The sequence below is a fragment of the Scyliorhinus canicula genome, chromosome 17 (assembly GCF_902713615.1).
Source record: "Scyliorhinus canicula chromosome 17, sScyCan1.1, whole genome shotgun sequence".
In the NCBI taxonomy this organism is placed as follows: Eukaryota; Metazoa; Chordata; class Chondrichthyes; order Carcharhiniformes; family Scyliorhinidae; genus Scyliorhinus; species Scyliorhinus canicula.
Window position 1 is genome coordinate 105,201,299 of NC_052162.1, and position 17,811 is coordinate 105,219,109.

General features: G+C 45.5%; 1 protein-coding gene and 1 pseudogene across 1 annotated transcript; one reads left to right on the top strand and one right to left on the bottom strand.

The window, feature by feature from the left end:
* Positions 1-698: 698 nt before the first annotated feature.
* LOC119952506 lies at positions 699-904 on the bottom strand (annotated as a pseudogene).
* A 1,238-nt stretch (positions 905-2,142) lies between these two features.
* On the top strand, positions 2,143-2,939 carry LOC119951451 (zinc finger protein 391-like; the record flags this gene model as incomplete). Its single annotated transcript, XM_038774653.1, has 1 exon — positions 2,143-2,939. A coding segment is annotated over one exon (666 nt), but the record flags the coding sequence as incomplete, so codon positions are not given.
* Between the last annotated feature and the right edge of the window lie 14,872 nt (positions 2,940-17,811).

A 17,811-nucleotide genomic window follows, 5' to 3' on the forward strand; every position in this document is an offset into this window, starting at 1 on the left:
TCGGTGTGGAGCGATCCAACTTTGAATCCAACGCGCAATTAAAATCCTGCCCCCTAGAATCAATCGGTGTGTGTCTAACTCTGCTATTGCGGCCAGCAGCTATCTCATAAACTTGACATCATCCAAAATCGGGGTGCACACATTCACTAACATCACAGCCTTTCTGCAACCCAGTCTGGTCCTGCACCTGATCTAGCCCTGCACCTGGTCTGGTCAGGTGAGTTTCTTGTAGGAACACCACATCAGCCCCCAAACCCTTTAAGTGGGTAAAAACTCTTGCTCTTTTCACAGCCTCCCCCCACCCCCTGAGGCAACTCTGCTTCCAACAAGGCAAACCACCCCATATGCTGCGTCAAGGTTTCCTTCATACCCTTCACTCACCTTGCGCTTTCACCACATTTCAAGTTCTTTACAAGCTGTTCGCAAATCGGGCTCAAAACCTCCTCAACAGTGGCTTTAAATGACTTATTTATCCCCATCTCCTTGCCCTGCCGCTCGAACTGCCTGTCTATCTGCTTACCAAATTTTTCCAGCTCCCCTGCCATCACCACAGCCAGTGTGTCCAATTGAATGGGCGCAGCAGCCATTTTCCCTCCTTCAGGTTCTTTCGATGGGCTACCCCCCTAAGTTTTCTTCACATTGGGCTCCTTCGTCGACATTTTCAACTTGCCTCCCTCAGGAAAAAGCTTTCTTTTTTAAAAAATTACTTTATCAGAGTTACAAAGCCAGGGCTCAGAGTGTGGACAGGGACAAACCCCTAATATAGCTCCTTGCCTGCTCCAGAAACCAATTCAAATTCAAGTTGAATCCTATTCATGGTCCCCACAAGAGAGACATACCAGATCTGAGCCAAAAGGCAGAGCAGATACTACACTTGATCTTAGCCAAACGGCCGAGAAGCGATAGGAAAAAGATTTCTAAATCAACAAACTGGGTTTAGGCATTCAAATCCCCTGAAAAAATAACAGATAAAAGGGAGCAAAAACAAAGATCCTGCCGGCAGCCAGCTTTCGTGCATCTTCCTTTAACATGACATCAATGGACGTCAGGCAGTCCTGTCGATGATGCGGATGTGTGGTTGGATGCTCACCTTGGGGTCAAAGTTGTGAACAGTGTATTTCAGTCTCAGACAGTTGTCTAGGAGTGGGATGGAGTCAGTCGAGGAAGTGGAGTTTGTAGCATGGACCGAAGACAATGGCTTCAGTCATCCCAATATCTAAATAGAGGAAAAATCTGCTTCTTCTTGAACTCAGACAGGCCAAGACAGCATGTGACTCGGAGGGGTGCTTGGAGGTGATGGTGTCCACTTACACCTACTACTCTGGTGGAGGTTGGGACGTCAAAGATTCTGCCAAAGATTTGATTGCATTGTCAATTTAGGAAATTTTTTTCCTTCACCCCTGTCTCTATGATTTCTTACTGTGGTATATCTCTGTCTATATTTTATCTCTCTTGTTTTATCTCTCTCTCCTGTGACGGAGGCCACAGTTCTCATGTCGGCCCAGAGGGCCTGACAAGTTTCCGAGTTTTTTTGACAATCCAGCAGTTTCCATGGTCACTTATCCGATTCCCATTCCCACAAATTACCACATTCATTCAGCTCAATTTCACAACCTAACTTTGAAGGTTCTCTCTCACTCCCTTTTTTCTGTTTCACAGGGGATTAGAAAGGAAGGATTTGCAGTTGGAAAAATTGAAACCAAACATCATGTCTGGGTCTGGCAGAGTCACCTAAATGTATTGTAATCTGTATATCATTTGATTTTGAACATGGAAGGAAGAATCACCGTTCACAACAAGGAGAAACCGTACACGTGTTCTGTATGTGGACAAGGATTCGGCCAATCATTTGACCTGCTGAAACATAAACGCAGTCACACTGGAGAGAAACCATGGAAATGTGAGGATTGTGGGAAGGGATTCAGTTACCCTTCCCGGCTGGAATCTCATCGACGCAGTCACACTGGGGAGAGACCATTCAGCTGTTCAGTGTGTGGGAAGGGATTCACTCATTCATCCCATCTACTGAGACACCAGCGAGTTCACACCGACGAGAAACATTTTAAATGCCCAGACTGTGGGAAGTGCTATAAAGGTTCCGGGGATCTGATGTCCCATCAACGTGTTCACACTGATGAGAGACCATTCAGGTGCACGCAGTGTGGGACTGGGTTCAGGCAATCGTCTCATCTCACTGCACATCAGCGAGTTCACACAGGGGAGAGACCGTTCACCTGCTCCCAGTGTGGGAAGGGATTTAGTCAGTCATCCCACCTGCTGACACACCAGCGAGTTCACAGTGACAAGAGACCTTTTAAATGCCCAGACTGTGGGAAGTGTTATAAAAGTTCGGGGGAACTGATGTCTCATCAACGAGTTCACACTGACGAGAGACCGTTCAGATGCTCACACTGTGGGACTGGGTTCAAGACATCATCTGACCTCGCTGTACACCAGCGAGTTCACACTGGGGTGAGACCATTCATCTGCTCCAATTGTGGGCAGGGATTCACTCAATCTTCCAACCTGCTGTCACACCAGCGGGTACACACTGACGAGAGACCTTTTAAATGTCCAGACTGCGAGAAAAGCTATAAACGTTCCAGTGAACTGAAATCCCATCAACATGTCCATACAGACGAGAGACCATTCAGGTGCTCTCACTGTGGGGCTGGCTTTGGACGATCATCTCAACTCACTGCACACCAGCGCACTCACACTGGGGAGCGGCCATTCATCTGCTCCCAATGTGAGAAGGGATTCACTCAGTCATCCCACCTGCTGAGACACCAGCAGGTTCACAAGTAAATGATAGTGATTGGATTTTTCAGCCATCACATCCAGGACTAAATCATTTTCATTATTTCTGCTCATGTTAATAAACACAGGCCACTTGTATGTGATCATGCAATAAAGTCACATGAATCAGCTTGGTGGTATAAACAGTGTGTTGAGACTTGCGAGAAAAAACACGAAAAACAGGTTAGTTGATTTGAAGGGCTCTTCCTCTCCCGATCTCCTCATTCAACTCCCAACAACAAGTGTAAGGAACTCCTGGAGCTTCTTTATCTTCTTTATGCAGCATTGTCAGATGTCCCTTGGTATGGACATCTATTATTTCTCTTAATCTATAATTTATGACATAAACATAAACAAATATGGGATATTCACTTGCACAATGTGTGCCATTCGTGACTCCTCAGATACTGAAGCAGTCCATGCGCAAATGCAGTAAGACCTGGACAATATCCAGACTTGGGCAGACAAATGGCAAGTGATATTCGCGCCACACAAGTGCCAAGCAATATGCATCTTCAACCAATAAGAGAATCAAACAATTGCTTCTTGCCATTCAATGGCATTATCGCTGAATCCCCCCCATATTGCCATCTTGGGGGTTACCATTGACCACAAACTGAACTGGACTAGCCATATAAATACTGTGGCTACAAGAGGTCAGAGATTAGGAGCCCTATGGCGAGTGAGTCACCTCCTGACTTCCCAAAACCTATCCACCACTGGCAAGACATAAGTCAGGAGTGTGATGGAATACTGTCATCTACAAGATGCACGGCCGGAACTCATCAAGGCTCCTTAAGCAGCATCTTCCAAACCCATGACGACTGCCCTCTAGGACAGGGCAGCAGATACATGGGAACACTGCCACCTAGAGGTTCCCCTCCCAGGTCACTCACCATCCTGAGTTGGAAATATATTACCATTGGTTCACTGCCGCTGGGTCAAAATACTGGCACTCCCAGTAGCACAGTAGGTATATCTACACCACTTGAACTGCAGCAGTTCAAGAAAGCAGCTCACCACCATCTTCTCAAGGGCAATTTGGGATGAGCAACAAATACAGGCTAGCCAGCCAAGACACATCCATTAAAAAAATTATTTAAAGGGGCAGCACGGTGGCACTGTGGTTCGCACTGCTGCCTCACGGCGCCGAGGTCCCCGGTTCGATTCTGGCCCTGGGTCACTGTCCGTGTGGAATTTGCACATTCTTCCTGTGTCTGCGTGGGTTTTGCCCCCACAGCCCAAAGATGTGCAGGTTAGGTGGATTGGCCACGCTAAATTGCCCCTTAATTGGAAAAGTTAATTGGGTACTCTATATTTAATTTTTTAAAAAAAATGTTTTTTTTAAATGAGATCAAAATACTGCGGATCTGAGATAGAAACAGAAAATGCTGAATTTAATATTGTGTATTTCTCACGACGTGATGTGCTCAATACTGTGGAAGACCAATCCAGATTGGGTAACTCTTTTCTGGAATATCACCATTCCCACTGCAAGAATAGCATTCATTGCAATAATTTACTATTTTAATTTTCCACAGCAGTCATGGTCTGATCCCGTGGTGCTGAGCCTTCTGCTTTGTTCCAATGAAGTTCAATGAAAACCTGAGGAACAAAGCCTCATTTTTGATTTGTCACTTTCCAACCTTCCAAACTCAACGTTCATTTCAACAATTCCAGATCCACTCCCATTTTTTCAGACAGTAGGTGCTGGTTCTGTTCTGTTATTACCATTCACCCAACCTCTGGACCTGTGGTTAGCACAGTTGCTTCACAGCTCGAGTGTCCCTGGTTCGATTCCTGGATCGGTCGCTGTCTGTGCAGAGTCTAAATGTTCTCCCCGTGTCTGTGTGGGTTTCCTCTGGGTGCTCCGGTTTCCCCCCACCGTCCAAAGATGTGCGGGTTAGGTGGATTGGCCATGCTAAATTGTACTTGGTGTCCAAAAAATGTTAAGTGGGGGTTACGAGGATAGGGTAGATACGTGGGCTTCAGTAGGATGCTCTTTGTAAGGGCCGGTGCAGACTTGATGGGCCGAATGGCCTCCTTTAGCACTGTAAATTAACTCATTATCACCCAATGTTGCCTTGCACCATCATTCCCTTTCTCATTTAATCACTTCTATCCTAGCACAAAACTGTTTGTACTTACCTACTCTCCCCTCTCTTTTCCTGGAGTCGATATTTGTAAACTTACATTTCTAAATTCTTCCAGTTTGAATAAAAAGTTATCGACCAGAAACATTCTCTTTGTTTTCCTCTCTATAGAAGCTGTTGACCTGTTCAATGTTTCCAGCATTTTCTGTTTTGAGGTGGGATTTGCAGCATCTGAAATATCTTGTTTTGGAGTCACAGTCGATCAGTTTTCTCTGACTTATCATTCCCTGTCTAAAGGTGAAGAAGTAGCTTTCAAAGAATGAAACAATAACTGTCTCCCTGTTCAACATGAAACTAAACTCACTGTTAATTCCTCCTCAGTAACAAGTTGAAATGCCACGGGCTTTCTCTGGTCTGCCAGCCACATTTCCTGGGCGGTAGGTATGCTATCGCCGGCAGCGGGATTCTCCGTTCCCATAACCTGTCAATGGAATTTCCCTTTGTGGCCACCCCATGCCGTTGGGAAACCCATGGTGTAGGTGCGCCGTCAGCGCAACAGAGAATCCTACTGGCGAAGAATCCAGGCCCAAGTTTCCAGGTGGGATTGAAACGGGGTCGTTCTCATGTAAAGTAAAGGTGATCATCAGTGCATTCGGGAAATGAGTGAATCCCCCACACCCAGACAGAGGAGAACTGACCATCCATCTTCAGCTCTAATTCCCAAACATAAAATGCTGCCAATCATCAGCAAGTCAGGCCAAGTATATTTTAGTTTAATAACAGTTCCGTCAATTGGATTTCATAGAATTTACAGTGCAGAAGGAAGCCATTTGGCCAATCAAGTCTGCACAGAACTTTGGAAAGAGCACCCTACCTAAGCCCACGTCTACACCCCATCCCTGTAAACCAGTAACCCCACCTAACCTTTTTTTTGGAAACTGGGACAATTTAGCATAAGCAATCCACCCAAACCTGCACATCGGACATAGCCAATTACAGAACAAACAATAAGAAAAGGAAACCACCAGCAAGCATGCCAGCATACTCTTCCCCTGCCCGGCTGAAACAGCAAACCCATATCAGCGGAAAGGTGCCCAAGATGCCTCACGGTAGCATGGTGGTTAGCATCAATGCTTCACAGCTCCAGTGGTCCCAGGTTCGATTCCCGGCTGGGTCACTGTCTGTGTGGAGTCTACACGTCCTCCCCGTTTGTGCGTGGGTTTCCTCCGGGTGTTCCAGTTTCCTCCCACAGTCCAAAGATGTGCGGGTTAGGTGGATTGGCCATGCTAAATTGCCCGTAGTGTAAGGTTAATGGGGGATTGTTGGGTTACGGGTATACGGGTTACGTGGGTTTAAGTAGGGTGATCATTGCTCGGCACAACATCGAGGGCCGAAGGGCCTGTTCTGTGCTGTACTGTTCTATGTTCTATGTTCTATGTGCGTGAAAAGTAGTGCATGCAAGTTGACAAGAGCATGCATGGATGAAAAAAAAAGTGGGTGAATGCCTGCACGTGCATGCCTAAGAGCGTGCTTGTGTGAAAAAGAGCAGCACCGTCCACCGGACAAGGTCTTACTGATATGGAGCATGAAGAGACCACCTCCACCCTCGCACCAGCACAGGTAGCAAGGCACAAACGCCAGGCCATCAGAGGCAAAACCTCTAAATAATCAACATGAGCAGAGACACATGACCTCCAATAATACAAACAAATAACAATACAAAACAACGGCAACAATATACTGGTACAGTTCAGAGGCACTAGTGCAGAAAGGCACTAGTAGTCCAGAAGGTATCACAAAACAGCAATCCATCAGCACTGGCAGCAGCTCACCTGATATCTCTCAGTCCAAAGTCCAAATCACGAGAACAAGGGAGGCAGTAGCGAACAATTTACACCTGCTGAGTGTTTCCAACATGTTCCACTTTGAAATGGGACTCACTGCGGATCGCCTTGCTTGTGGGTCAGTGGCCCATCGTTTCTTCCTTCCCTCGTTCCTTCCATCTCCACAAAGGCAGATAAGGTGACAAGCACCCTCTAGAATAGGCAGCAGACAGCCAGAAGAGCAGCAGGACCTTGCATCAAGCCACGCCTCTGGAAAACAATCCAAACAGGCCGAGGATGATCTGGAATTGATGTCCCGTGCTCAAACTCCCAAACTGGAAATGCTGCCAGTAACCAGCAAGTCAGGCTGAGTCTGTGGTTACTATCAGCATTTGAAACGTCACAATGCCCTGCTAATTAATGGTAGCATCGGACCAATAGGAAGAGAGGGGGCAGGGCTGGAGGACCGAGCAGGAAAGGCTGGTCCTCAAACCGATCTGAGTGGATGAGGGGTGGGACCTGGCTGGGATTAAGAGACAGAGGAAGCGATGGAACAGGTGGGCGGAGAGGCCTTGTAAACATGTGTGAACTGAAAACCCAAAAAAGAACTCTCTGCTCCCGTGTTGATACAGATTTTGTCCACAGTTTTTTCCCCCCCCAGTTCCAGATCTGAGTTCATGGCCACCATGTTTCCAGTGGACATGGTACCGATGATGCATGCCTGGCCGCCATATCTATTATGGGCAATGCTCTTCAACCTTTTCAGGGATATATGTATATCATTGTTCTACCTTGATGAGGTAGAACAATGACAGAAGTATATCCAAATCAAAACCCCTCCCCCACCAGGCCATCTGTCTCCCCATCGAACCATAGAATACCTATAGTGCAGGAGGTCATTCAGTCCATTGAGTCTGCACCGACACTCCAAAACAGTACCCTAGGCCCACTCTCCTGCCCTAATCCTGTAACTCCACCTTTGGACATACTAAGGGGCAAGACTTGTTATATATCTTGTTCTTAACATTGCTACATCGTGTTTCAATCTCTCCTAGCTCTATTTGATATGCAATGCATTTTTCCTCTTCCATTCTGATGACCAGTCAAACGGACACGAAATGCTAACTCTGATTTCACTCTCTACCGACGTGGCCGGACTGTTGAGTGTTTCCAGAATTCTCTGGTTTTGTGACCGTTTGAACAATTTGGTAGTTTGCATGGTCATTTCTTTCCTCATGCTGGCCCCACAGCACACCAAAGTCATTCAGCTCATCGATACCAGGACATTTGTGACTTGGAGGGGAACTTGGACCTGATGCTGTTCACTTATCCTGGTCTTTCTAGCGGGTGGAGTTGAGGGTCTCAGAGATTCTATCAATGTTCTGATTGAGTTGTAGATCCTTCTCTTTCAAGCGCTGCCACTCCCCAAACACCCTTATTCCTCCGAGAGAGGTTAAAAGTTTTGTGTAGATCCAGACAGGGTGGCAACTACCCTTACCTGAAGGACATAGAACCATAGAATCCCCACAGTGCACAAGGAGGCCATTGGCCCATCGGGTCCGCACCAAGCCTCTGAAAGAGAACGTTACTTTGACCCACTCCCCCACTGTTTCCCCATAACCCCACCTAACCTGCAAATCTTTGGACATTGATGGACAATTTAGCATGGCGAATGGACCTAAATTGCACCTCTTTGGACATTGTTAAACTATTTGGGTTTTTACAATAATCCAGCAGTTTTCATGGTCACTGTTTTCTGGTGCTGACCCCACAAATTACCAGATTCATTCAGCTCAATTTCACAAACTAGATTACAGCAGGCTATAGATAGGCTGATGAGTGATAAATGGAATTCAATCCAGATAAATTAGGGGTGATGCACCGAGGCAGGGCAAACAAGACAAGGGAATAAATGATAAACAGCAGGCCTCTGGGAAGCACCGAGGATCAGAGGGACTTTAGTGTGCATGAACACTGGTCTCTTAAGGTAGCAAGGCAGGTGGATACAATGGTTAAGAGCGCATATTGTATTCTTGCCTTTATTAGCTGAGGCATAGAGTATAAAAACAGGGAGGTTATGCTGGAACTGTATAAAATGTTGGTTAGGCCACAGCTAGAGTATTATGTGCAGTTCTGGAATTCACATTACAGGAGGGTTGTGATTGCACTGGAAAGGGTGCAGAGTAGATTTACCAGGATGTTGCCTGAGCTAGAGAGTTTTAGCAATGGAGAGATATTAGATAGGCTGGGGTGGTTCTCCTTGGAGCAGAGGAGACTGAGGGGGGGACATGATTGAGATGAGGGGCATAGATAGAGTAGATAGGAAGAAACTTTCCCCTTGGTGGAGGGATCAATGATCAGGGGGCATAGATTTAAGGAAAGGGGCAGGAGGTTTAGAGGGGATGTGAATACAACCTTTCACCCAGAGGGTGGTGGGTGTTTGGAACTCACTGCCTGAAAGAATGGTGGAGGAAGAGACCCTCATTACATTTAAGAAGTATTTAGACACGCACTTGCGATACAAGGCTATGGGCCAACTGCTGGAAAATGGGACTGGAATACTTAGGTGGTTGTTTTTAACTGGCACAGTTGTGATGGGCCGAAGGGTCTTTTCTGTTCTGTAGACCTCTATGATACTAAAACGTAGGAGCAGATGTCAGCCATTATAACAATGATTTCATTGAGACTTCCACTGGTTGGGAATGGTGCCATATAAATGCTAATCTGTCTTTCTTTAATTATCTTCAATCCCGATCCTCTGCTTACTGATCCTCATCAGTAGAAACAGTTTCTCCCTATCTCCTTTATCCAACCACCAATTCTCAGAGCCCCCAACCCATAATAATGAACTGCTCCATCAAATCTCCATTAAAAAAAATTTTTTTAGAGTACCCAATTCATTTTTCCAATTAAAGGGCAAGTTAGCGTATTCAATCCACCTACCTTGCACATCTTTGGGTTGTGGGGATGAAACCCACGCAAACACGGGGAGAATGCGCAAACTCCACATGGGCGGTGACCCAGAGCCGGGATCGAACCTGGGATCTCGGCGCCGTCAGACTGCAGTGCTACCACTGCACCACCGTGCTGCCCTATCAAATCTCCATTTAACCTTCTTTGCTCTAAAGAGAAACATCCGGTCTCTATAAAACTGTATTTCCTCATCCCTGGACATGATACAAAGTGGAGGATTGAGAGGAAATTTTGAAATATATTGTCAGTTTGCAGATGGGGAAATTGGAGCAGGAACCAAACTAGAAAACCTAGTCTCCAGCATTGTGAATCTTTAGAAACTCTTTGGGAACCAGAATCAGAGGAGAATGAAGGGTGAACTTTCCAAATGAGCAGAGACAGTCAAGGCACCTTTCCCTTTAAGATGCTGGAACATTGACTCTGATGTTATCAGTGAAATTAACTGATCTGAGACATTGTAAGGTTTCTCATTATTGCACATCAGGAATTCAAATCTAATATCAGCTTTGGGACAATCAAAATATTTGATAACAGAAAAAACATTGAAAGCCTCAAAGGGAGATGGCACTGGTTGTAGGAGAGCTGGTTCTCAGTGAAATGGGTGTGTCTAGAGTTGGTGGGATCAGAGTGTTCCCATGTATCCACAATGAATGTCCAACCCTTTATTTTGGAAGAGTAAAACTGATAGAGAACAAAAGGGCGGCACAGTAGTGAGCACTTCTGCCTCACAGCGCCAGGGACCCAGTTTCATTTGCGGCTTGCAGTGACTGGACTTTGTGTGTTCTCCCCATGTCTGCGTGGGCTTCCCCAGGTGATCCGGTTTCCTTCCACAGTCTAAAGATGTGAAAGTTAGGTGGATTGGCCACACTAAATTGCACCTTAGTGTCTAGGGATGTGCAGGTTTGGTTATGGGGTTACAGATATTGGGCGGAGTGGATCGACGAAGACACGATGGGCCAACGGGCATCCTTCTGCAATACAGGGATTCTATGAATTGTCATTCTGGTAGTGACAATCTAAAGCTTTAACTCGCTGACACCCTGGTTTAGGATATCTCCTGAGCTGCTTTTTCATGTGTCTCTGTGGCCCAATTGCTCAGTGCGTTTGGATGTTAACTCAAAGGTTGGAGGCCATTCAGGGATGGAGGCGTCACTGTTTTCTCTCCATCAGCATTCAGTGTCTCATAGTTCTGGGTTGTCAATTGGTCCTTGGGCAAGAAATATGTTCACTCTGTTGTTCTCTGAGGTGCACTCCATTATTTATTTGATGAATATAGATTTAAATCATAATAGGTTTATCACATATAATATGTGTATTACAAATATGCAGTTAGACTTAACATGTATTTACATCTGATCCATTAAATATCTATGAAATTATTGTTTTCTACAAACTCAGTTGTTCTCTCAATTCTGTCGAACAGGCATTTACAAAGTGGGGGTCGCGACCCACAGGAGGGTCGCGGGTGGGTCGTGGAGTCAGCCATCACGGTGCACCCAATCGCGGGAATTCCCGAGCAACAGCTGCAGCAGCCAGCTTTTAACAATGATAGCTGTAGGCGGCTCTAAAAATGGTGGCCATGACCAGTTAAGAAAATGCATGCCCGCTCTTCAGTGTTGGGACCTGAACCCGGGGTCAAAGTGCGATCATAAGAACTAGGAGCAGGAGTAGGCCATCTGGCCCCTCGAGCCTGCTCCGCCATTTAATGAGATGATGGCTGATCTTTTGTGGACTCAGCTCCACTTTCTGGCCTGAACACCATAACCCTTAATCCCTTTATTCTTCAAAAAACTATCTATCTTTACCTTAAAAACATTTAATAAAGGAGCCTCAACTGCTTCACTGGGCAAGGAATTCCATAGATTCACAACCCTTTGGATGAAGAAGTTCCTCCTAAACTCAGTCCTAAATCTACTTCCCCTTATTTTGAGGATATGTCCCCAAGTTCTGCTTTCACCCGCCAGTGGAAACAACCTGCCCGCATCTATCCTATCTATTCCCTTCATAATTTTAAATGTTTCTATAAGATCCCGCCTCATCCTTCTAAATTCCAACGAGTACAGTCCCAGTCTACTCAACCTCTCCTCGTAATCCAACACCTTCAGCTCTGGGATTAACCTTGTGAATCTCCTCTGCACACCCTCCAGTGCCTGTACGTCCTTTCTTACGTAAGGAGACCAAAACTGAACACAATACTCCAGGCGTGGCCTCACTAACACCTTATACAATTGCAACTTAACCTCCCTAGTCTTAAACTCCATCCCTCTAGCAATGAAGGACAACATTCCATTTGCCTTCTTAATCACCTGTTGCACCTGTAAACCAACTTTCTGTGACTCATGCACTAGCACACCCAGGTCTCTCTGCACAGCCCGGATGAGTGGTGAACCAAAAAGTGCAGAGGATACTGGAAGTCTGCAGAGGAATTTGGATAGGTTAAGTGAATGGGCTAGGGTCTGGCAGATGGAATACAATGTTGACAAATGTGAGGTTATCCATTTTGGTAGGAATAACAGCAAAAGGAATTATTATTAAAATTATAAAATATTAAAACATGCTGCTGTGCAGAGAGACCTGGGTGTGCTCGTGCACGGGTCGCAAAAAGTTGGTTGACAGGTGCAACAGATGATTAAGAAGGCAAATGGAATTTTGTCCTTCACTGCTAGAGGGATGGAGTTTAAGACTAGAGAGGTTATGCTGCAATTGTATAAGGTTTTGTGAGGCCACACCTGGAGTATTGTGTTCAATTTTGGTCTCCTTACATAAGAAAGGACGTACTGGCACTGGAGGGTGTGCAGAGGAGATTCACGAGGTTAATTCCAGAGTTGAAGGGGTTGGATTATGAGGAGAGGTTGAGTAGACTGGGACTGTACTCGTTGGAATTTAGAAGGATGAGGGGGGATCTTATAGAAACATATAAAATTATGAAGGGAATAGATAGGATGGATGCGGGCAGGTTATTTCCACTGGCGGGTGAAAGCAGAACTAGGGGACATAGCCTCAAAATAAGGGGAAGTAGATTCAGGACTGAGTTTAGGAGGAACTTCTTCACCCAAAGGGTTGTGATTCTGTGGAATTCCTTGCCCAGTGAAGCAGTTGAGGCTCCTTCATTAAATGTTTTAAAGATTTTTTGAAGAATAAAAAGGGATTAAGGGTTATGGTGTTCGGGCCGGAAAGTGGAGCTGAGTCCACAAAAGATCAGCCATGATCTCATTGAATGGCGGAGCAGGCTCGAGGGGCCAGATGGCCTACTCCTGCTCCTAGTTCTTATGTTCTCAGAGTCTCATCACTCATTCCAATCGCACTGAGAAAACAGGGAAAAAGTGTTGAACTGTGATCATATTACTCATTATCTTTGAAGTGTGACCCTGAAGAGCATGTCGGAGCCTGGAGTCACATTATGAGTGGGAAAAACCCGGCTATAATGTTAGTTTTGAGCATATACCTGAACCCAGAAGAGTAACTTCAGAAGCGGGGATCGAAGTGGTTATGTTTCAATTTGGTATACTGTGGGTAAAAATTTAAACATTTTGTCCTCATTTAAATAAAGGAATGTTAATTATCTTGTAAACACACAAGAAAGGCAACAATGCAAAATAAAGGTCCCTTTAACTGAAAAAACGACTACACACAGGAACACATGCATTCACACTTACAGAAGAAGACATCTTCACATACACAGGCATATACACATGAACACAGACACACACAGACACTTACACACACGTACACATACAAAAGAGCATACATACACATACACGCAAACACACATAGACACACACAAATGTACACATATACACAGATACACAAAGCATATGCACACACACTCACACACTCCTTGAAGCAACTCTGTTCCACATCTATCTATGTATAATACCCTGAGAAATAATGCCCCGGTCCCAAAACTACATCCCATATATTTTAACACTAATGACTAGATCCATCGAAATAGTTTCCACAGTAGAGTTATTCTTTTTTAAAATATTATTTGACGTACCCAATTCATTTTTTCCAATTAAGCGGCAATTTAGCATGGCCAACCCACCTACCTTGCACATCTTTGGGTTGTGGGGGCGAAACCCACACAAACACGGGGAGAATGGGCAAACTCCACATGGACAGTGACCCAGAACAGGGATCGAACCTGGGACCTCGGCGCCGTGAGGCAGCAGGGCTAACCCACTGTGCCACCGTGCTGCCCCACACTAGAATTATTCTTTAAATGCTTGGGAAATAATTGGTCTGATTCAGTACAGCAAGGGAGTTTCCGAACTGTATCGAGGTAAGGGAAGAGGCCATTCAGCTTGTTCAGTCCATTGCACCACTGAATTAGACAATGAGTGATCGGTGCCTGAGCACATCCAGCTGCCTTGATTCCTGGTCCTATTATATTCTGCATGGAAAATATATATCAATGACAGAGTTAACATGACTGATACAACATTTAATGTTTATGATGGAAGACCCGATCCACCGGTATCTTTGCATGAACACATTTTTAAAATCTCTCTTGCATAACTCTCCTTGGTTTTAGCCATGGGAGCACAGTGGGTAGCACTGTTGCTTCATAGCTCCAGGTTCCCAGATTCGATTCCCGGCTTGGGTCACTGTGTTGCTCATTGTGCTTTACTCAATTGGCTCTGTTTAATCACCTTGCTCTAGAGTCACCAGGTATCTTTATGATACCACCATGACGTTCAAGTTCAAGTGCTGATCAATAACTCAATACACTAGTTAGTAAGGTTCAAATCAAAACACATTTATTATATACACAGTCAATCGCTACTCATGCATAAAATAATACTCACTAGACTATTTTTAACACTAAAAGGCCAATACTTAGCTTTGGAAAAGGGACCCAGTAGGTCAGGGAACAATGGCCTATCGTTCGATCCTGAGTCTGCAGGCTTCCAGCTGGTATGGACTAAGGGTTAGGAGCGCCTATCTCGTAGCGTGCGTTGACTGGACACTTACCTGTTGGTGCAGCTGTCAGGTAGGTCTCTATCAAGGGTTGTTTCGAGCTGCTGAGAGACCCTGACAAGAAGCTGTTAGACTGGCCTCTCCTCGCTGAGAGCCAAGTGCCAAGAAGGACGAATTGAACTTGGGGACTCTACTTTATAGTCCCCAGGGGCTTCGCGCCCTTTTGGGCGGACCCCGTATCTGGTTCCAATTGATTGGACCATGTTCCAATCAATTTGTTTGATTTCCCCAATACTGGAGCTGTTCCCTGATCGCTGGGCGGTTCCTAAATGTCCGTTGGCCTTCCTTTGTTTTGGCTCCCGCTGGCGCGGAGGAGTCTGGCTTGGCCTCGATTATCTTAACTGTTGCTAATTGTTCCCAGGGATCGCTCATTAATGTGCAGATAGTTGCGAGTTTCAGTGCTGTCTGGTTTTCTGCAAGTTCTAATACACAGGAAGCTTTGCATTCTGCTTGCTTCCCTGTGCCTGTCCATTTTCATAGAATTTACAGTGCAGAAGGAGGCCATTCGGCCCATCGAGTCTGCACCGGCTCCTGGAAAGAGCACCCTACCCAAGGTTAACACCTCCACCCTATCTCCATAACCCAGTAACCCCACCCAACACAAAGGGAAATTTTGGACACTAAGGGCAATTTATCATGTCCAATCCACCTAACTTGCACATCTTTGGACTGTGGGAGGAAACCGGAGCACCCAGAGGAAACCCACGCACACACGGGGAGGATGTGCAGAATCCGCACAGACAGTGACCCAAGCCGGAATCGAACCTAGGACCCTGGAGCTGTGAAGCGATTGTGCTATCCACAATGCTACCGTGCTGCCCCCTGCATTCTTAGCGAATCTCCATTTTAAAGTCGGGAAGTGGCCAACCCAGGTGGCTACAACTGTCTGTGTGGAGTCAGCACGTTCTCCCCGTGTCTGAGTGGGTTTCCTCCGGATGCTCCAGTTTCCCCCCACAAGTCCCGAAAGACGTGCTGTTAGGTGAATTGGACATTTCAATTCTCCCTTTTTATACCCGAAGAGGCACCGGAATGTGGCGACTAGGAGCTTTTGACAGTAAATTCATTGCAGTGTTAATGTGAGCCTACTTGTGACAATAAAGATTATTATTAATTATTTTAATATCTGAACATTATGTCCGAGGCAGCACCAGCCCTGATGTTTTTGAATGCTGACATCAGTTCAATGGGGACCTACTCTGACTTTGATTTCCTATTTCTTCCATCTCACCACATAACTGAGGTTCCCAATCCTGGTCTAATCAGCGTGATTGTCTTCGACACTCTTTCAACTGACTTAACCTTCATCTTACAACAGCTGCTCAGAAATGATCAGACTCCAGCTGCTGCAGCTGAATCAGTGTTTCAGACTGGTTTTGAATTATTCTTGCTGTTTATCAGCTGAGTCCAGGATTTCACATTGAGAGAGAAGGAAGTGACCCAGTGACAGAACTTGGAACCTCGTCGCCGTGAGGCAGCAGAGCTAACGCATTGCGCCACTGTGCTACCCCACACTCGAGTTATTCTTTAAATGCTTGGGAAGTAATTGGTCTGATTCATTGCAGCGAGGTCGCTGCTTCTATTTTTTTGTCTCCACAGATGCTGTTTAATTGATGTGTATCCACAATTTCCTGTTTTTTATTATTTCTGATTTTCGTCAATGACAGTAATTTACTTCGGAATTCATGAACTTTCTGAGTTGTGTACGGGGGACTCGATTTCCAAGAGATTTTAAAAATTATTTTAGGGGTTGTGGGCGTCACTTATTCCACTGTTTTTCAAACTTTTTTTCTGGGGGCTCATTTTTATCAACCGGCCGACCTTCGGGACCCACGCCAGCTGAACCTTCCCACCCACGCTGGCCAACGTTCGGGACCCACGCCGGTCAACCTTCGTGACCCACACCGGCCGACCTTTGTGACCCAAGCTGGCCGCCATTTAAGACCCAATCCGGCTGACATTCGCGACCCACCATTTTCTCTTCCCTTGAATGCGAAAGGTGAGCCTGCTTTGTCCTCATGATCTTACTCCAATCAGGTTCACTGGAGGAAAGCGTGGATTTTGTACCTCAGTTCGTAAACTCTGAATAGCTCCCCTCTTGATTGATCACTACAGAATCTCTTCATGCAGATGAAGTCCACCGTCATTGGGTTTGACTGGTCACTGTTTCGATACAATGCTTCAATGTAGTCTAAAAACGTCAGCAAAAAAACTTATAACCACTCTGCAGTACACAGAGGGCGACAATGTGATGACTTCCCACGGCTCACATTATATCCCTTGCCAAACGTTTAGTTCTGTCCACGATTAAACCTTGAGGTACATATACTCTCTCCAGATCATTACTTTAATGTTTAGGGATGCAAAACTGATTGAGGTCATAGCCTTGTTCATAATCGGTGATCACCATGCAGTCAACTGTCACCATGCCGATGACATCCGGGCAATAGTAAGTGATGACATCGGTGCTATGGAGGATAAGTTTGAATCCATTCGGGTGGAAATCAGGAATAGTAAGGCAAAAAAGTCACTGATAGGAGTAGTCTATCGGCCACCAAATAGTAACGTTATGGTGGGGCAGGCAATAAACAAAGAAATAACTGATGCATGTAGAAATGGTACAGCAGTTATCATGGGGGATTTTAATCTACATGTCGATTGGTTTAACCAGGTCAGTCAAGGCAACCTTGAGGAGGTGTTTATGGAATGTATCCGCGATAGTTTCCTAGAACAATATGTAATGGAACCTACGAGGGAACAGGTGGTCCTAGATCTTGTCCTGTGTAATGAGACAGGATTGATTCATGATCTCATAGTTAGGGATCCTCTCGGAAGTAGCGGTCACAATATGGTGGAATTTAAAATACAGATGGAGGGTGAGAAGGTAAAATCAAATACTAGTGTTTTGAGTTTAAACGAAGGAGATTACAATGGGATGAGAGAAGAACTAGCTAAGGTATACTGGGAGCAAAGACTTTATGGAGGAACAGTGGAGAACCTTCCAAGCGATTTTTCACAGTGCTCAGCAAAGTTTTATACCAACAAAAAGGAAGGACGGTAGAAAGAGGGAAAATCGACCGTGGATATCTAAGGAAATAAGGGAGAGAATCAAATTGAAGGAAAAAGCATACAAAGTGGCGAAGATT